This window comes from Cavenderia fasciculata (assembly GCF_000203815.1).
Source record: "Cavenderia fasciculata unplaced genomic scaffold Scf_Dfasci-G-o-80e12.f1-5, whole genome shotgun sequence".
Lineage (NCBI taxonomy): Eukaryota > Evosea > Eumycetozoa > Acytosteliales > Cavenderiaceae > Cavenderia > Cavenderia fasciculata.
The window spans coordinates 2,041,435-2,056,548 of NW_004457735.1; the positions used below are offsets into that span (position 1 = coordinate 2,041,435).

At 36.9% G+C, this 15,114-nt stretch overlaps 6 protein-coding genes across 6 annotated transcripts; 2 read left to right on the plus strand and 4 right to left on the minus strand.

Annotated features, from left to right (window-relative positions):
• Positions 1-152: 152 nt before the first annotated feature.
• Positions 153-2,705, minus strand: DFA_05618 (HAT repeat-containing protein; the record flags this gene model as incomplete). Its single annotated transcript, XM_004361279.1, has 1 exon — positions 153-2,705. One exon carries the CDS (start codon positions 2,703-2,705, stop codon positions 153-155), a length of 2,553 nt encoding a protein of 850 aa, XP_004361336.1.
• Positions 2,706-2,874: 169 nt separating this feature from the next.
• DFA_05619 (uncharacterized protein) lies at positions 2,875-4,050 on the minus strand (the record flags this gene model as incomplete). Its single annotated transcript, XM_004361280.1, has 1 exon — positions 2,875-4,050. One exon carries the CDS (start codon positions 4,048-4,050, stop codon positions 2,875-2,877), a length of 1,176 nt encoding a protein of 391 aa, XP_004361337.1.
• A 993-nt stretch (positions 4,051-5,043) lies between these two features.
• DFA_05620 (uncharacterized protein) lies at positions 5,044-6,468 on the plus strand (the record flags this gene model as incomplete). Its single annotated transcript, XM_004361281.1, has 4 exons — positions 5,044-5,147; positions 5,266-5,543; positions 5,635-5,804; positions 5,908-6,468. The coding sequence occupies 4 exons, from the start codon at positions 5,044-5,046 to the stop codon at positions 6,466-6,468; spliced, it is 1,113 nt and encodes a 370-aa protein (XP_004361338.1).
• Positions 6,469-6,708: 240 nt separating this feature from the next.
• On the minus strand, positions 6,709-7,446 carry DFA_05621 (uncharacterized protein; the record flags this gene model as incomplete). The annotated part of the gene is made up of 1 exon (XM_004361282.1): positions 6,709-7,446. The coding sequence occupies one exon, from the start codon at positions 7,444-7,446 to the stop codon at positions 6,709-6,711; it is 738 nt and encodes a 245-aa protein (XP_004361339.1).
• A 2,192-nt stretch (positions 7,447-9,638) lies between these two features.
• dynA (dynactin 150 kDa subunit) lies at positions 9,639-14,397 on the minus strand (the record flags this gene model as incomplete). Its single annotated transcript, XM_004361283.1, has 3 exons — positions 9,639-12,863; positions 12,935-13,092; positions 13,167-14,397. The coding sequence occupies 3 exons, from the start codon at positions 14,395-14,397 to the stop codon at positions 9,639-9,641; spliced, it is 4,614 nt and encodes a 1,537-aa protein (XP_004361340.1).
• A 307-nt stretch (positions 14,398-14,704) lies between these two features.
• Positions 14,705-15,085, plus strand: DFA_05623 (uncharacterized protein; the record flags this gene model as incomplete). The annotated part of the gene is made up of 2 exons (XM_004361284.1): positions 14,705-14,781; positions 14,935-15,085. The coding sequence occupies 2 exons, from the start codon at positions 14,705-14,707 to the stop codon at positions 15,083-15,085; spliced, it is 228 nt and encodes a 75-aa protein (XP_004361341.1).
• Positions 15,086-15,114: the final 29 nt, after the last annotated feature.

Sequence of the window (15,114 nt, forward strand, 5' to 3'; positions counted from 1 at the left end):
TTTTTTTTTTGGTGGTTGTCGGTCGTTTGGGGTTCTACTACAAAAACCACTGATTGACACGATGTTTAAAATATAATTAGAGGTTCCTCTTTAAATGAGAAAATATTAAATTTGATATATATTATTATTATTATTTACTAAATTTATTTTTTTTATTTTGAACTTTCTTCAACATATTTAATAGCCAATTGTTTTACATTGTTGACAGATGATTCATCACCATGATCCTTTTCATAGGATAGATAACGTTTAAAGAATTGTTTGATATTACGATCTGAAGTCTTGAGTGAAATGCAACGGTCAAAGAGACGTCTAATATTTTTGGCATTATTTTCTTGTTTGAGTTCTTGGTCAATGTAGACGTTCCAGAGATCGGTACGTGAAGGGTTGGAGCTGATCAAACTTTCAAAGACGGTACGTCCACGCTCTGGGTTTCCATGTTTGAATTCCAATTGACCAATCTTGCTAGTGATCATGATGAGTTTCTTTTTTTTGAGTTGTTCGACACGTGGCAAACGGGAAAGGGTCTCTGAGAGCTTGTCGAGTTGTTGGGTCTTGGCGAGGTACTCGGCGTAACGGATCCAGGCCTTGGAAGAGTGACGGTATTTTTTGAAAAACATGGCAAAGTAGGGATCGACACGATCCAACTTTTCAGTGTGTTCGAGGATTTGAATGATGGCAAAATACATTCTCTTTGGGTCTTGGTAGAGGATGGCACGCTTGAATAGCGTCATGAGCGTGTCTTCACCGCCATACATATTCTCCATGTTTAAAAGGGCAACCCAGACGTTACGTTGTTCGACAACTTCGCTACTGAGAATCTTTTTGAGTGCACGTTCACCAATATCACGTGCCTTTTGGATTTCACTCATACCCAAGTAAAACGACATGTATTGAATCCAAATATAAGAGCTGTTTGGCGAACCCAACAACACACGTTCAAAATCACCCGAGCTTTCTGGCACAGAGTTTTGATCCAACAATGTCTCTTCACGTTCGCTAATCACTCGTTCATGTTCCAACTTTCCTAATTTCTTTTGTATTTTTTGTTTCTTGGTGTTTACAATCTCTTCTTCTTCAACTATATCTTCTTCTGCTGTTTTAAGCTCTTCTTTATCCTCTCTATCCTTTCTCTTTGTTAATAATAGTGATGGTTTCTCTTCAACTTTCATTGATTCCAATTTGTTCAAATTCCATTCGGCTGCTAATGTCTCCTTTTCTTCTTTTTCTTCTTTTTCTTCTGATTTCTTTGTTTCAATATCTTTTAATAATTGATCGATTGATTTGTATTTGATTGGGATGCATTTTTCGGGTTGATCTTTTTTGAGGTATGGAATGTTGAGAACATCGTAGATTTGGTTCTCGCCAACGATCGATGGGTCGAGTGTAACAAATGTCTTGTCGTCTTGGATCGATGTGATCTTGGCCAAGAACAAGCTGCCGACGGCAACATCGTCGCCAGACGACTGCTTGGCATAGTAGACACGCTCTCTCTTGCCTGATTTGAGGACAACCTCGGTCTTGCCAACCGACTGCACAGTCAACTCAACACCCTCGCCGACAACGTCAGTGATCGATGGCTTGGTATTCGAGACAGAGTTGCCGGCCTTGTCGAGACGGATGATGGTGCCGATCGAGTTGACGTGCTCGAGCAAGTCTGCGTCGGCAACCTTGACAACCTTGTTGGCGACGGTGCTGATCTGCACGGTCACTCTAGGATGGTTGGTATCGACACCGACGACATATCCGTAGATGGGCTTGCCAGCCTCGTTGATACGGTTGTAGGCTGGTGCATGCTCAAACTGTGGGTTCGAGGCAGAGGTGGTCTCGCCGAGCAACGAACGCTTCAACGAGAGGTATGCAGTCTTTGCCTTGACGTCAATGGCCACAATCACAGCCGACACGTATGCATTGACTGCGTAAATATCAAATGGACGTGTACGAGCAACATCGCATACATCGATCATCTTGATGTACCCCTTTCCATAACACGTTCTGACGACCATTGCATCGGTCATCTTTTCCTCAATCTTGGCGAGTACAACCAACCCAACCGACGGTGTGGTTGGCTTGGGGTTAGACTTTGCAGCATCGTCAATCACCTTGAGTGAAATACTCTCGCTGCCCTTATTGATCGATTCGACGGCACATGCAATACCGCGGGTTGGATGAGAGATAAAGTTGTCAAGTGCCAACTTGGTCTTAAAGTTGTTGAGAATGTCAATTGTCGCTACTCGACCCGGTGCAACGTGTACCGACACACTATCTCCATTTGTCTGACCGATAGGGTATGCAGTCACCAATGTACCTGCTTGAGCAGTCAGTGTGACAATCGTCGATGTCTGTTGCTTTGAACACTCTGCATGTGCAAGTTGCAACGATGCGTTGCTCTCATCGATCGACACTACTCTGCATTCAACATGATCTCCCTTTTTAAGTTGATCCATCTTGTTGGCAGACCAACTGACATGCACAGTCCCCTTGTACTGCTTACCACCAACACCACTAATATATTTGCATTCCAAAAACAATCTTTCTTTCTTTATAATCTCTACTTTAATATTATTATTAATCTCTAATTTATCTGAAGAAGAACTAGTTGTAGTTGTAGTTGTAGCTATCTTGGTTGATTGTTTTGAACCTACTGAACTAGCAGTAGTGGGTGTTGTTGTTGGTTTTCTTTGTGTTTGTGATTTTTGTGACATGATTAAAAATAAAAGAAAGTAAACAAACAAACAAGAACAAAGAACAAACAAACTAATGAAGAGATAATGAATGGGAATATACTTTGTAATTTAAAAAAAAAAAAAAAAAAAAAAACGAACGAAAGTTGACATGTCGAACGAAAAGACAAGAATAGATTGTTTGTCTTTATTATGATTCTTTATTATCATTATCAATTAGATAAGGTTTACAAATATTACATAGATTAGATAATGGAGTAATGACACCATTACATTGTTTAACTTTACAAAGATACTTGTCCAAGAATTGTTTGTGTGATGGTGCATTTTTACAACCTGGACATTGACAATTGAAAAAGTAGCTTTCCTTTAATTTCTTGATTCTTGCTTCACCAGACATTGATATTTGTATATAGTTGTAAAATAGTTCTTCACCTTGCTCTATATCTCTTAATGCAACCATCACCAATTCACCTCCAGGTGTTTGATTCACTTTAAATATATTTGGTTGACATGAATGATTAAAATAACTACATTGATCATATAATCCAGATCCAATGGATTTATAATTATATGTTATTTTAATCTCTTCTTTTTGTACTTGTTTCACAGTAGACGTAGTAGTAGTAGTAGTAGTAGTCTCTTGAATTGACATTGACTCTAATTGTGTTGATAAAGATGATGACGATGAATATTTTTCTTTAATTGTTGGAATAGTAAATGCCAACTCATGAGTATTACATTCCAAGATACACATTATATTGATTAATTTTTGTTGATCGAATCCATTCATCAACTCTTTTTTAGTAGATATCAATCCTTTTTCTATAAACTTTGCAATCTTTGATAGACCCAATAATCTTTGTGTTGGAAATTGTGATCTATTACCTTCCAATTCTAGAATAGTTTTAATGTTGAAACTATCTATAGATGTTGTTGTTGTTGTTGTTGTTGATTCAACACCTTGTTGTTGTTGTTGTTGTTGTTGTTGTTTTAAATGATTATATACTATTATCTTGATCAACATTTTCATCATTGTTTTACAATCATTGTCAAATAGATTGGTACTATGTAATCTTGAATAGGAAGGACACTCCAATTCATGTTGATCAGCATCCTTGGATGCACAATCTCTGTTACAATACCATACCAACTTGCACTTTGAACAATGTAGTAGTGGTGATGAATGTTGTTGATGTTGATGATGATAGGTCAAACACTGATGACAAAATGCATTCTGAAGAGGATCCATATAGTTGACGGTTTGAATGATTGGCAACTCTCTGACAATCACTGTACCAGCCTTGATTGGTACACTAGCTACAAAACATCTTCCTCTATCTTTGTATTGATTGATTGTTATCATTATCTACACCAATCGACTAGGGTACAAATAATACTCGTAGTTTCATTCGTTCGCTCTACCTCTTTGGAAAAAAAAAAAAACAAACCCCTTTTGTAGGTCGATTGTCCATCATTATATATCTTCATATATACTAGTATTCCAACATAGATGTATATCTATAAAAGTTTTAAATGATAGTATACTAAAAGGTTAACCTCATCAACCTTGCAAAGGAGGAGAACTAGTTAACTGAGTGATTAATTGAATTGGGTCTTCTCTTTTGTCGTGTCTGTTCACAAAGGTGTCAACCAACACACGGACACAAACAAATAGACACCCAGGGTGATAATGGGTTGTTGTTGTTTTCATCCCGAATGAAGCCCTGCTCTTTCAAGTCAGTCATCATCCATCCAACCATACATCCACTACGATGAGCGGAATTAAAATATCTTTAAAAATTTCATGCGAAACTTTCTTTGCCTTGTCTTTTTTATGTTTGTTTTTTAACTAGTTTATATATTCAAACAAACAAACAAAGAGGCACACATACACATACATATTTCTTATTTATACTACATATAGACTCTTAATCTTCATCCTCCTCCTCCTCCTCATCCCTTGAAAAGTGTTTATTTAAATCAAATTCACTTTCAAAATAGAGACAGCTGCAAAGAAGAAGAATAACTCTCTCATCTCACCAAATAATAGAACAACAGACAGTGACTCTACTACTACTACTACTATAAAAAGAAAGAGTACAACAGTTATACTTGTCCCACCCATCCATTAAAGATACTGTACATTCATTATCTTGTCAACTTCATGGACTACAGTAAACATTAATATCAAGATTTTAATTGATAAAATACAATATCAGCATCATCTCTGATTAATAACTTAAAACTTATAACACAACAACAACAACAACATAGATTGTTTTTTTCTCTTTTAGCAACAACAACAACAACAACTATTTATTTATTTACAACATAGACACATTATTACAATTTAATCATGTTGGGTCAGTCGTTTTCGGATGTTACCTTGGCACTATTTCTTCTATATGTATCGATAACATTGGTAGTAACCTTTCAAATATGTAGAATTATATATAACAAGTAAGTCAACATACAACCAAAAACGGTGCGAGAGCGAAAAAACAAAAGTAATACCAATTTGATATTAACGGATCCAATTTCATTCGATCAACTTTCAATTACCTCTCTTCTACTATAGACATAGAAAGGTAGCATTTAGGTTTGGATTTCTTTTATTAGGATTTTTTTGGGGATTGATAAGAGCTATATTTTGGGGAACCTTTTATCGTTGGGAGGGCAATTTAACATCCTCTATACTTTATTGGATTCCTGTAAACATTCAATTTGCAACATATGCCTTGTTGGTACTTTTCTATGCACATGTTGTCCATAGAAACTCTTGGGAAAGAATAACCAAGAAACGATTCACTATTGCCTATGCTGCTGTTAATATTATACTCTTAATACTACAGTGTAGTATGTATTAAAAATGAAAAGACAAAGAGAGAAAGAGAGAGAGAAAAAGAAATATATCTACATTTATTAACCACTATCTATCTCTATTTAGTTTGGATTGGTATCGATTATAGATATATAGAGAATCCAAATTTAAATCAACCTGCTTGGATAAATCAAATCCAATTTGTTTTGACTGGTATTGTATTTTTAATATTAGTTTCTATATTGGCATTCTATGGATGGAAACTTAGTCATGAAATTAAATCAACAAAGAATGCTGTATGTAATATATAAATATATCATCTGACTCAGTCTCTCTCATCACATGACAATTTATTTATTTATTTATTTATTCTAATATTCTCTTTATTTATTTTTTTAGTTACAATCACAATTACCATTATCAATTATACCTATAACCTTTGTTATATTTTTATGTTTCACTTCTCGATGTATCTATAATTTTGTTTCTGCTTTTGGAAATGTTTCAATCGATTTGGATAGTAAATCGGGCAAGGACATTTCAATCATCTTGCTCAGCTATTTAATGTGGGAGATTCTCCCATATATCCTCATTTTGGTTTTGTTTTGGCGTATCCCATCGACACAGATCGGTGGACTTAATCGTAGACAGAAACAACAGAACCAACTCATCTACCCTGCCCTTGCTGGCCAATCTCAGGTCAGAGGCAACGTCCCGGCCATCAACCAAAGCCACCAACCACCTGGTGCATTGGCTCGATTATTCTTGGATCCCCAACGTTACGACAGCGATGATGAGACTACCAATCTTCTCTACAAGGGTAGTCCCAGCATGTACAATGGTACAAGAAACTCTCCCTACAGTACCACTCCAATCATGGAAGATCCACATCACCAATCCCATCAACACAACCAACAACAAAAAGATAAAGATATATCACCATCTTATTATCAACCATAAATCGTTGGGATATAATTGAGATATAAAACAACAACAACAATAATAATAATGATGGCGACCAAGATATTGAAACTATTATAATACACCTTACCTATTTAATAAAAATATTAATCATATTTTTTTTTTAAAAAAACTTTGTACTCAAAGGACAGGGAGTCCTTTTGTCTTTTTTCTTATAAAAAAAAAAATTAAATAATTTATTTATTATATTAATATATATATGTTGTTTTATATTTATTATTATTGACCAAAAACCTTTCTTCTATTATTACCAGGCAAAGAATGATTAATTGTATCATCTTCAGTTTCTTTTCCCAAAAGCTCGTGAGGAGGGATAAACTTGTGTAACTTTTTCGATCTTGAATCCTTTCTGACGGGTTCACCATTGTTATTGTTGGTGGCAACAGGTGGAGGTGCAAAAGTAGATGATTGTAGAGGTGTGCCAACCATGAATGAACCGGCGTCGTGATGGTGGTGGTTGAGAGACATGCCAACCAATCCATTTCCTTTGATGTTGGCCACACTGGCTCCCTTGTAAAAAGTATCGTCATCACCATCGTCATTGTGTGGATCAATGTCAGACTCGTCGTCTGAATCGTCAATTTTAGAGAATGGTATGGGAATGGGGATGGGTGCAGAGGCAGACACTTGTTGGTCCTTTTGCGGCGTGGCAATGGTGATATTCAACGAGGTTAGATATTTCATCTTGAGCGAGGTATAACTTTCGTCTTCTCTTGTGGCTGGATGATCGTTTACGTAATCACCCCCATGGTCACTGGCACCACCACCACTGTTCAAATAGTCGGGTCTAGTACCTCCTATAATGGTAGCACCTCTTCTTCTATTTGCACTATTGGTCGGATCCATCTTGTAGTCTGGTGACTTGAGAGGTGGCATGGTTGCTGCCTGATTGGCATAGTGTTGATGTGACCCCTTTCCTCCTTGGTTTTGGTTATATTCTTCCAATGCTGCTTTCATCATTTTCTCGTCGTTTCGATATTATATATATATATAGTGTTATATATATATAATTATAATGAATGTGTGCAAAGGGTATAGTATGAAATGAGTAAAGTTAAAAGATAAAAATGAATAAATTTGTACAGGTGTAATGAAGAAATAAGAAGAAGAAGAGGAAAAAGGTGATGAAGATAAAGGTTTGAATGGATGATTAAAAAGTATATAAAAGAAATGAAATGTTGAATTTAAAGATTGATTAATTGATTGATTGATTGATTGTTGATTGATGATATTATTAGTGTGTTGTGATGAGTGTTGTGTGTGTGGTAAATAGTGTTGATGTTGACTATAGTACTCTTTCTCTTTCTATGTGATTGATTGGTTGATTGCCTTTTTTTTAAAAAAATATTATTATTATAAATGTGTTGTAGTAGTTGTTTGGAAAACCTTGAAAAAACGTTGATTCTATCTAGTTCTATTGTTGATATTTGTAGGACTTTTTAACTAACTATGCTTCTGATATGTTATTATTATTATTATTATTATATTACAGGATTATGTATTGATTGATGAAATAAACAAATAAGGATTGTTGACTATGGTCTAACGCCAAAATTTTGATGTAAAGTTGTTTAGTATACTATAATTATTGTTTGATTTCGAGTGTAGTAGCATGGTAAGTCAGGAAAGTAGGACTAGTTGATTTGGGTTTGGGTTTTATAAAATGATTGTGTTGTGATTAATGCTTTCTTTTAAATAGTCTGCACTTGTCTTATTATTATTATTGCTTATTAATTGATGATGTTATAAAGAAGAAGAGTATTGAGGAGGAGAAGTAATAAAGTATGCTATTGCTACTAAATAATACTACTGCTGTTGAAAGTGGAGTGATTTTGATATGTTGTTTTTTGAGAAGGGTGTTGGCGATAAAAGCTTGATGATCTGTTGCTATTGCTAAGTGTGCTTGTTTGCTTGTTTGCTTGTTTGATGATGACTTGTTGCAAACTATTTAAAATTTATTAATCATACTATAAAACCTATTGAAGAGAGGAAGATATCTATAAAGAGAAATGATTAGTTGTGTTTCAGCAGCTGAGAGACAGAGGGTGTTGCGTGTTGGGTTGTGTTTCGCGAGAAGAGAGACAAAAGACAAAAAAAAAAAAATTAAATTTTCAAAAATGAACGATTCAAAGAAGAATAGAAGTTTCGTGTGAACTATTATATGTATCACTCTGTTGTTGTTGCTTGTTTGTGATAATGAACGAATGACGCTGCTGATGCTGTTCTACACAAATTATAATATTATAATATTTGATGTTTAATGATCCCGAATTGGAGAATCAAATAATAATAAAATATATAATATATAATATAATAATAATAATAATAATAAAACAACAATATAAATTTAGGTCTGCGACAGAGAGAGAAGAGAGAGTGGAGCTATTTTACTACTTTACAGTTATGATAATAATAAAAAAAAATGATTTGTCAGGTGTACCAACTAGTAGTTATTATTATTATTATTATTCTTAACGACTCTCTTATATTATTATTATTATTTATTATCCTATATAGAATGGCTACACCCTATCCAACATATATATAATGTATTGGATTTGGGATTGAATATTGGTTCAGTCAATTAAATAAATAAACAACCAACCACACGATAATGTAGAGGTAGAGATAGAGATGGTGTGGGAGTATATAACCATGAAAGGTCAAAAAAAGGAAGGAAGAAGGATACAGTAATAATAATAAACGAGATAAGATAGCACGAGCTGTAACGATTTATGAGCGATATGTAGGTGTGGGTGTGGTGGGTATAAGTCAGTCACATCTTTCTTACTTTTGTAGAGATAATTTTGAATGTGTATATCTTATTTGTGTTGTGTGTACAGAGAGTGAACAATTCATGTGAAGGAAATTTCAAAACGTAATATCTTTGCACTGCGCTCTTTTGATGGAAATTGAATTTAATTTAATTTACAAAGCCACAAAAGGGTTGCACAGAAATCAGATTTTTTGATTCATACCTTTTTCCCACCTTGGTATTAATGATAGCCAATCCAATTACAGCAATGTAATGCATCATAATCGATGGAAAGAGGAGGGGTAGTATGATATTATATATGATATGATAAATTACTTTTATTGATTAATTGATGTTGTTGTTATATAATGACATTTGTTGGTTTGTTTGTGTGTTAATTTGCAAAAATGGAATGAATATCTTTAAATGATTTATAACCATTTAAATTGACAGGCAATGGTATTGAAGTGATAGAGGAAGAATCAATTGAAAGTGCCTTTTGAATTTCTTTGTCAAAAAGTAAAGAAGAGTGTGAAGATGGTGTGATATTGGCAATAGAAGTGGAGGATGAAGAGGCAGAATCAATTGTCGTAGTAGTACTGGTTGTTGGTAAAGTGATCGATCCAATTCTATGATTTCTAATATTACTTTTAACTCTGGTCGATACAAAAGAATCGGCAAGTTTGCCAAATTGGTGATGGTGATGGTGATGGTGAGAGGTTGGCGATGCAGCTGGTGGAATGGACGAGTTGATCGATTGGTTGATGAGCGAGGTCATCTTGTTCTCCAACTGCTTGACTTGGACAAACTTGTGACGTAGACTTTGTTTCTTGACTTCAATCTCTTCCAAAAGTTGTAAATTGTTTTTAGAGCCCTTGGCAAGATCGATCACCTTGGGTGCAACGATCGTCTCGAGCAACTCACCAATGCAACTGTCGACTTGTTTGCTATAGTCTACAATTTCATTAAACTTGATGTGTTTTCCAGTTGTCAATGACATTGATTTGTTTCCTCCTTCCTTTCCCCCATCCGTTTCGTTCATTTGGACATTATTTTGATTCAAAAGAGTTGTTGGTTTCAGAGGGTCATAGATACCCAAACGAGACAATTCTTGAAGTGATCTGAGACCTTTGAGTCGTTGGTTTTCATTGCGCAAGTGACGGATTGCCTTTCTCAGACAAATGGTTTCAATGTTGTCCTGACGAATTTCAATACCCGACAATTGGGCAGCAGCGGCTGCAGCAGACGACGATTGTGATATCTTTTTGGATGATTCCTTTTCGAGTGTGATGTATCTGATTTGGAGCTGCTTTAACTCATTCTCAAAGTTGGAACGGTCCTTTTGCAGTTTGACGATGGCTTGTTTGTAGGTGGTTTCAGTCTCGGCACGTTGTTGTGTCTCCTTGGCCAGACTCTCGGTCAAGTCGTTTTCGTTCTTGAGAAGTGTCTTGATACGCTTGTCTAGTGCTTCTTCCTTTCTCTTTTCTTCGAGTAGGTCTGCTTCACGAGCACGCAGCTGCTTGACAAACTCGAGCATCTCGGCGTCTTTGCCCGAGAGCGAGTCACGCAATTGACCAACTTCGTTGAGTGCCTGTTTGAGTTGGGCGGCACGGATAGTCCATGGATGTGGGGCAGCCAACACGTCTGACTTTTCCTTGTCCGACAATTGCAAATCACCTGCGAGAATGGTCTCGACAATGTCGCCGAGCTGCTTGTCCATACGGTTGAACACCTTTTCAACGGCAGTCATCGAACCCTCTTCTTGAGAGTCGCTAAAGTCGTCGATGCCAATAGCATTGTTGGCAGCGGCAGCATCTCCATCGGCAACCAATTGACGAGCACGTTGGTCGATACCGGCAATGATACCCTGCAAATGAGATGGGTCGTCCTTGACCGACACCAATCCATTGTTGAGTTGGACAAACATGGTGGACAATGTTTCCTGACTCTGACGCATAACGTCGTGTACAATCGAGGATGTACGCAAAAGTGGTTGACACATCAAGTTTTTGATCACCTTTCTGCAGACATGTACGACCGATGTCATACGTGCGTGTGGGAGGAAGGTTGTAGCAGATGATGAGCCAGCACCCATGATGATATCAGTCAACATGAGTTGATTCATATAATACTGAATGTTGAGCATGAATTGGAGTAGAATAGACCATTCACTCTTGTAGATCTTGTCACCAAATACATTGTTGAGTAGTGTCTCGAGTTTGGTAATGATACGTTCCAAGTCAGTTGATGGATATGATGCACCATACTGTTCACTCTTGATCAATTGTAACAACGCGTCAATGACACGTTCTTGTTGTTCCAAGTCGCGAATTGAACGACCAGCACGCATCCATGCGTCGACTGAGCATCTCTGCATTGTCTCTTGCAACCAGGTGGTTGTGATGGACAACTTGTCCAACAAATGGATGATGGCAAGTGAGTGCTTGACCAGGGTAATGTGCTTTTGTTTGTCGTCTTGACTGACATCTTCTTGTTGCTGAAGGTTGAGTATTTCCTCGACCTTGTATGTCTTGTACAAGTATCCTTGGATCAACTCGCTCTTGAGAATGATACGCTTTAAAAGCAATAATAAACGGATGGCATCATTGTCGGCAGAGAATGATTCCATTGGAAGGAATTCTGACACTATCAATAGATGTGACTCTGCTTCCTTTCCACGCGACTTTTCAAGTTGGTGATCAATCTCCATCGACGTTGCCTTGGTGACTTGGTGTTGCAACTTGATATTCTTGCTCTCCATCTCTCTCTGAATCATTGTCCACAAGTTGCTTTGTTCGGCGTGTTCTTCTTCCTTGCGACGCATTTCCTCGAGACGGTTCTGCAAACGTCCGACCAACTCTCTAAACTGTGTGATGGTGCGGTCACCCTCTTGGGTCTTGAGCTGGCTGTTGGCAAGCTGTCCATTCATGTTGAGACACTCTACCTCCTTGAGATGCAGTTCTGAACGCAACGCCTTTTCTACGGCAGCCTGGTTCTCTTCGAGTTCCGATGCCAAGTCACGCATATCTTCGAGATCGGCAATCGTCGTGGTCAACTCTACCACCTTTTCATTCAACTCTATATTCTTTTCAGAGAGATCAGCAACCAAGTCATCGGATATCTGTGCATCGTCGAGAGCTTGCTTGAGCTCCTCAACCTCTTCGCTACGTTGAGCAAGGACTGATTCCAACTTGTTGGCCTTTTCAATAGTGGTTGATAATTGTCTGCTCATTGCCTCCATCTCTTTGAATTTCTTTGCATTTTCATGTTTCTCATTGACAGTCACATCACGCAACTTGACCAATGTTTCTTTGAGTTTCTCGATTTGTGCTTTGAGAACGGCAGCACTTTCACTTGTTAACGCATCACCACTGTCTGTGCTTTCCAAAGCAGCCGATCTTTCCAATTCTTGTGCTTCCACTTGACTCTTTAATAATTCCAATTCCTCTTTAACCACTTCCAATTCACCTTCGGCCAGTTCAACCTTTTCCTCGGCAAATTCCTTATCCAATGTTAACATTTCAACATTTTCATTAATGGTTGAGATTTGTTCCAATAATTCCTTCTTTTCCTTTTCCCATTCAACTTGAACTCTTGATAATTGTTTTTCAATTGATTCCTAAATAAAAAAGATTAGAGTCAAAAAAGATTCCTCTTCTTTTAAAATGTTTTTTGATCAAATACACATACATCATGTTTTTGTTGATGTTTGACAGATGATTCATATTCCTTTTCTTTATCCTTTAATGTCTTTTCAATTTGTTGAATTTGTTTTTCATATTCTCTAATTGCTTTTTCCTTTTCAGATTTTAATTCCTTAATTGTATTTTGAGCTTCTGATATTTGTTCTGTTAAAATTAAATAAAATATATATATATTAGTATTTTTGAAAATAATAAATAATTGTACAAGAAATATATACCTTGAGCTTTAGTTTTATATTCTGTTAATTCATTGATAGCTAGCATCATCTTTTCGACATTTTCATTGATTTGTTGTTGTTGTTGTTGTTGTTGGACACTTTGTTTTGGTGGAGATAGAGGTGTTGCAATAACTGGAGCTGCTACTTCATCACCGCTATCTTCGTCATCATCTTCTCCTTGTACAACCTTTTGTACCTTTTTATCTGATGATGGTGATAATGGGGATTGATCTTCTTTTGGTGTAGGAGCAGCAGCGGTAGGTGTTGTAGTTATAACTGGTTTTGGTTTTTCTACCTCTGTTACAACGGGAGTTGGAGTTGGAGTTGTAGTTGTTGTTGGTGGTTTCAATCCAGATGGTCTTGCAATCTTTGATTCTTTGGTTGTAGCAGCTGCTGGTGCTGGTGTTGTAGTTGTAGTTGTGGTTGTAGTAACAGGTGATACCTCCTTTTCAGCTACCACTGGTGTTGGAGCAGGAGTAGGAGTAGCTGGTACAGCGGGAGCGGGTGCAACAACAGCAGCAGTAACAGGTGGAACTGGTGATGTTGATGTAGCTGGTGGAGAAGTACTAGCTGGTGATGATGACGATGGTTTGGAGGAGACTGAAGTTGGTTTCTTTAATCCAGAGTCTGTTGCAGTTGTAGTAGTAGTAGTTGCAGTTGTATTTGTTGTAGTTGGAGTAACAGAAGGTCTCTTTCCAAGTGAAGATGGTGGTCTGATTCCACTACCAGCAGCAGCTGATGAAGCTCCGGTAGTAGTAGTGGTTGTTGGAGTAATAGATGGTCTCTTTCCAAGCGATGATGGTGGTCTTATACCAGACGGTTTACTTGTAGAAGTAGAGGGGAGACCTGTTGAAGAAGATAGGGGAGATGTACTCGATGGAGGTAACATGCTTGATGGTGTTGAAGATGATGGTGGAGGCATCGATGACGACAGATCACTGATAGTAAGTGGAATGTCATCTGATAATGAGGAAGAGGAAGAAGAAGGAGTCTCTATGACAATGACCATATTTGGTTTGACAAAGATACCATGTGCTGCACGACAATCAAAGTACTTTTCACCTTGTACAGTACCGTCGTTTCTTCCAACCGAGGTATCCAATTCGATACCGACCCATCTACCTGTTTGAAACTTTGCCATACCGACATACTTGATTGTACCGGTACCAAGCTCAGGCTTGTCTTTAATTTGTACACGGCTACCAACGGGTAAAGCCCTACCCTCATCCATTATTGTTTATATATATATTACTAGTATATCTACTACTACTATCTATCTATCTATCTATCTACTTGTTATTCTTCTTTGTTGTCTTGCTGATCAGCAATAGCTATCGTCCTAGCGAAGTAGTGTATTATTAACAATAAAGATCTTCACCCTTTAAACAAACATTGAATTTTTGTATTTTTTTTAATTATTTATTTTGCTTCAGGTAATGAAGAGAGCGAGAGTTAACTTAATCTATTTTTTAATTATAATATACATCGTATTGTTAATTAGTGTTCCAATTCTCTGCTTATACAGTCACATTTAATGAATGACATGCCTTAGAATGTACTTGTTTCATAAGCAATCACCAAGTGATAGGGCTCCAAATACCATGGGTATTTCAAAGTAATTACTCTCTGCTTGGTTGTGGTGTTTATAATGTACAACATCGTGATCAGCTGTGAATGAACATACCAACCGGTACTCTATTTCTCGTCTAGAACATACTGAGTGCTACATGCATGCACTAAATGCATAATGGTCTTGTATGTATTGAAGAGACACCGTCCGAGTGCGCGCGCGACAAGTTATAGTTCAAGCACCATCTCAAATAATATGGAACGAAAAGTTGGTTTATAAATGTGATCATCCTTCAACGACGAGATCAATACGTATACCAATTAATTATTCTAGAAAAGACTTTCTTTGAATATTTGTCCTATTTATTCATTATTATTG